This window comes from Chinchilla lanigera, unplaced genomic scaffold (genome assembly GCF_000276665.1).
Source record: "Chinchilla lanigera isolate Chin_1 unplaced genomic scaffold, ChiLan1.0 scaffold00657, whole genome shotgun sequence".
Lineage (NCBI taxonomy): Eukaryota > Metazoa > Chordata > Mammalia > Rodentia > Chinchillidae > Chinchilla > Chinchilla lanigera.
In genome coordinates this window covers 9,512-13,102 of record NW_004956058.1, presented here as the reverse complement: position 1 = coordinate 13,102, position 3,591 = coordinate 9,512, and the positions used below count along the sequence as shown (strand labels likewise).

At 37.0% G+C, this 3,591-nt stretch overlaps 1 protein-coding gene across 1 annotated transcript in view; it reads right to left on the bottom strand.

Annotated features, from left to right (window-relative positions):
- Positions 1-1,660: 1,660 nt before the first annotated feature.
- The window catches only part of LOC106147680 (3-alpha-hydroxysteroid sulfotransferase-like), a gene marked incomplete at its 5' end in the record, with an annotated part of 2,408 nt that continues 477 nt past the window's right edge, over positions 1,661-3,591 (bottom strand). Inside the window, 1 exon segment of the mRNA XM_013510220.1 lies at positions 1,661-2,027. Coding sequence (XP_013365674.1) covers positions 1,909-2,027 — 119 coding nt within the window.

The window sequence follows — 3,591 nt, the reverse complement described above, 5'->3', positions numbered from 1 at the left end:
AGGTCCCATTCAACCCAGCTATTCCCCCTCTGGGTATTTTCCCAGAAGAACTGAAAACAGCATATAACAGCAATGTATGTGCACCTATGTTTATAGCAGCACAATTTGTAATAGCTACATCGATGTAGTAGCCAAAATGTACATCCACTGAGGAATGAATTTCAAAAAAAAATTGTGCTGTTTTTATATAATGGAATATTACTCAACTATAAAGAAAGATAAACTTGAGGCTTTCAAGGACAAATAATCACAACTAGAGACCATACTCAGAAGTGAAATAAATCAGACCCACATATTTCAATAACTATTGTCTCACTACTGGAAGAGTCTGAAAGAGTGAATAAAAATTAGGAGATAGGATAGACATTGGGAAATGAAAAAAAAACTGCTCAACAATAAAGAACATCTGGGATGAGGGAAAAGAGAAAGGAAAGAAGGGGGAAATTATGTAGATATGTACATACAGGATAGCTAACATAGTTGTTCCCATGACTTCTATCACTTTATTGAAAGGAACAGTTAATGATTAACTGTTTGATCAATCTTACATGTCTATATTTGCTTTCCCGAGTAATCACTTTGAAGGTATCAATATGTAATGCAACAGCCATTGTTAATTTCCTATTACCTTCTCTGAAATTCAGTATTACTTGTATTGTTCTTGTGTTATTTTGTAAATAGATGTGTGTTTTTTAATAAAAGAAAGAAAGAAAGAGAAACCTAAGAAATGCTGGTGGGGCTGTGGTGAAAAAGGAACCCTCCTACATTGTGGGTAGGACTGTAAACTTCTAGAACTATCATGGAAATCAGTATGGAGATATCTCAAATAACTAAAACTAGGAATTCCCTATGGCCCAGGTATTCCACTTTTACGTAATTTCCCGAAAGGGCTTAAGAAATCATGTTATAGTGATACATGCACACCATGCTCATAGGAGCACAATTCAGAATAGCTCAATCTTGGACGCTGCCTGTATGCCCATCATCAGACAACTGGATAAAGAAAATGTGGTATCTGTACATAATGGAATACTACTTAGTCATCAAGAAGGACAGATTGGAGACATTTATAGGAAAATGGTTGCACATGGACAATGGAATGTTAAGTGAAATGAACCAGACAGTCCACCTTAATTTGCTTTGGTTCATTTCCCACAAAATAAAAAAGCAGTAAACAAACATGTAACTTGACCGACATATTGCACTATATGCCCTTCTTGTAACTGATTGTTATTTGGGGTGAAACACTACCACCTAAGAAAATAAAGCTGGATTAGAAAGTATAATATTTGAGGTCAGATAGCAATGATTCCTGGAAGTGATAGGAAATAGCCTTAGCTGCTTGTAGATTTTGTACCTTCTCTAAAAATTTGACACTGTGATGAGGGAAGGGGGAAAGGAAGGAAGGGAAAAGGAAAAACTGTGTGCTATCTATATACAATGTCATAAACAGAGTTATACAGTTAATTTCTCTGAGTTCATTGAAAAGACAGGTTTGTGATACTATTGTTTGCATGATATTCCATGCCTGTATTTTATACTCTGAGTAACTACCATGAAGACAATAATTCACAATTATTATTACTCTCCTGTTACCTTGTTCTGAAACTCTTTTATTTTTATTTCTATTTTTTCTTTTCAAAATAAAGAAACAATTTGACACAATTTAGGGTAATTCTTTAATATTTTACTGTAGTGCGGTATAGACATGAACATTATGAAGATTTCTAAAGTGTAGATACTGTGAAGTGAGTATGGGTACACACAAAAGCCGGCCATGAAAAATGTAAAGATTTGATAATACAAGACTTCACAAAGAAATCATAGGTTTAATGCAACAGCCTCCCAGGTATGCAGAGTACAAGGTGAGGAGAAAAGACATAGTACCCATAGAACATGTAGAAGTTTTCAACATTCCTCCCAAGGAAACAGCTTTGGAGGATATCCTGCCATCTTCTTTTGATATATTTTATCAAATGCTTCAGCTTGGGCTACAGTGAAGTGATTCTTCCAGTCCCCAGTGACTCCTGGAAAACACATCACAGAGATATAGAACAGATCAAGTGATGGGGCCTAAGACTTCAGCACATCTCCTTGATCAATGCCTAGAATCCACTTGACAGAGAGAAAGTAGATGGCATGGCTGAAGGGCCAGTTGAGAGCCAATGGTCATTGAGAGCCCCTCTACACCTGGGTGTCCACCATGTACACTTCTACCTGCACAGAAACATTTACATTCTACCTGTACAAAAATCATTCCTCCTGCTCTCGCCCAGCTGATCTTGCATATAGTCCTTCAGCCACAAGCCCGGCTCAGTCTTTTGATGCATTTGGAATCTAGTCCTTCTCAAAACATCTGCTTCTACTTACTGGCTTGTCCCCAGTCAACAGCATTTGCCACCTGGGTTAACATAATAAATTGTAACTGGAACGTCCCTTTTCTCTGTGTAGGCATTGGATTTCTGAATGGGAATAATTTGTAAACTTGCATATCTTGTAGATGGGAATTTCTTCTGAATTGTTAAGAAATCTTTCAAAAACTTGTGTATTTGTTGCTAGGGTAGTCATAACAAGGGAACACAGACTGGCGAGGTGATTTAAACTAAGTATTAATTTAAAGAGTAGGCATTCATTTTCTCACAGTCCTGGAGGCTGGAATATTTGCTTATGGTGTTGGGGAATGCTGGGCTCCTATGAGGGTGCTGGAGGAAGCATACGTTGTAGGTCCCTCTCCTTGGTTAGAGATGGCCATCTTATTCCACATCTCCACACTATCCTTCCTCTGTATCTGTGTCCTAATTTCCACTTGCAAAAACACCATCCATGTTTGACTATGACCCGACACAGTAGCATCATATTCGCCTAATTACATTTGTAAAATCTTCCGCCCAAACGTTAGGTATTCAGAGTCTCCCCCCTCCACATGTCAATTCTGGAATGAAAACAATTCAATCCATTTATCTTGGTCATGAAAACATCTCTTTCAAAGTTGTGTTAAATACTATTATTAAGAATGACAGAAAAAGGATGAAACCTTCTATATTCTAAGTTCCTTATGGCCTCTGAATACTGAACCACTGATGAGACAATGGCATCAAGTTTTGAACAAACCTCATTATATCTTGTGGCCCAAATAAAAAGATTTAGCACTGATGTATTAACAGCTTCAACATTTTAACTAGTTAGGTGACGAATCACTACCACATGGTGATTACTGTACTTTAAAGCAAGTAAATAAGGCATATATTTTTTATTAATTCTTCTCTGTTCAGTCAACAATTGCTACCAAAAAGTCATAGAATTTCTATTTTGTACCAGGTACTACCTTCTACATTAAAGAAAAAGCACAGATACTAATAACTGACTAACCTAAAAATAACTACTGCAATGCTTTAGAAGTATCATCTAAATCTAGTTTAAAGACTAGGTTATGCGGCATCAGCGCCTGCCTGCCAAGCACAAGATCCTGAGTTCAAAACCGGTACCACAAAAAAAAAAAAAGACAAGATTATGAGCCTTAGTGCAACTGAGAAGTGGTGAAAATTTTAGGCATGGGCCTTTTTGGAAAGACATTAGGTCACTGGGAATATG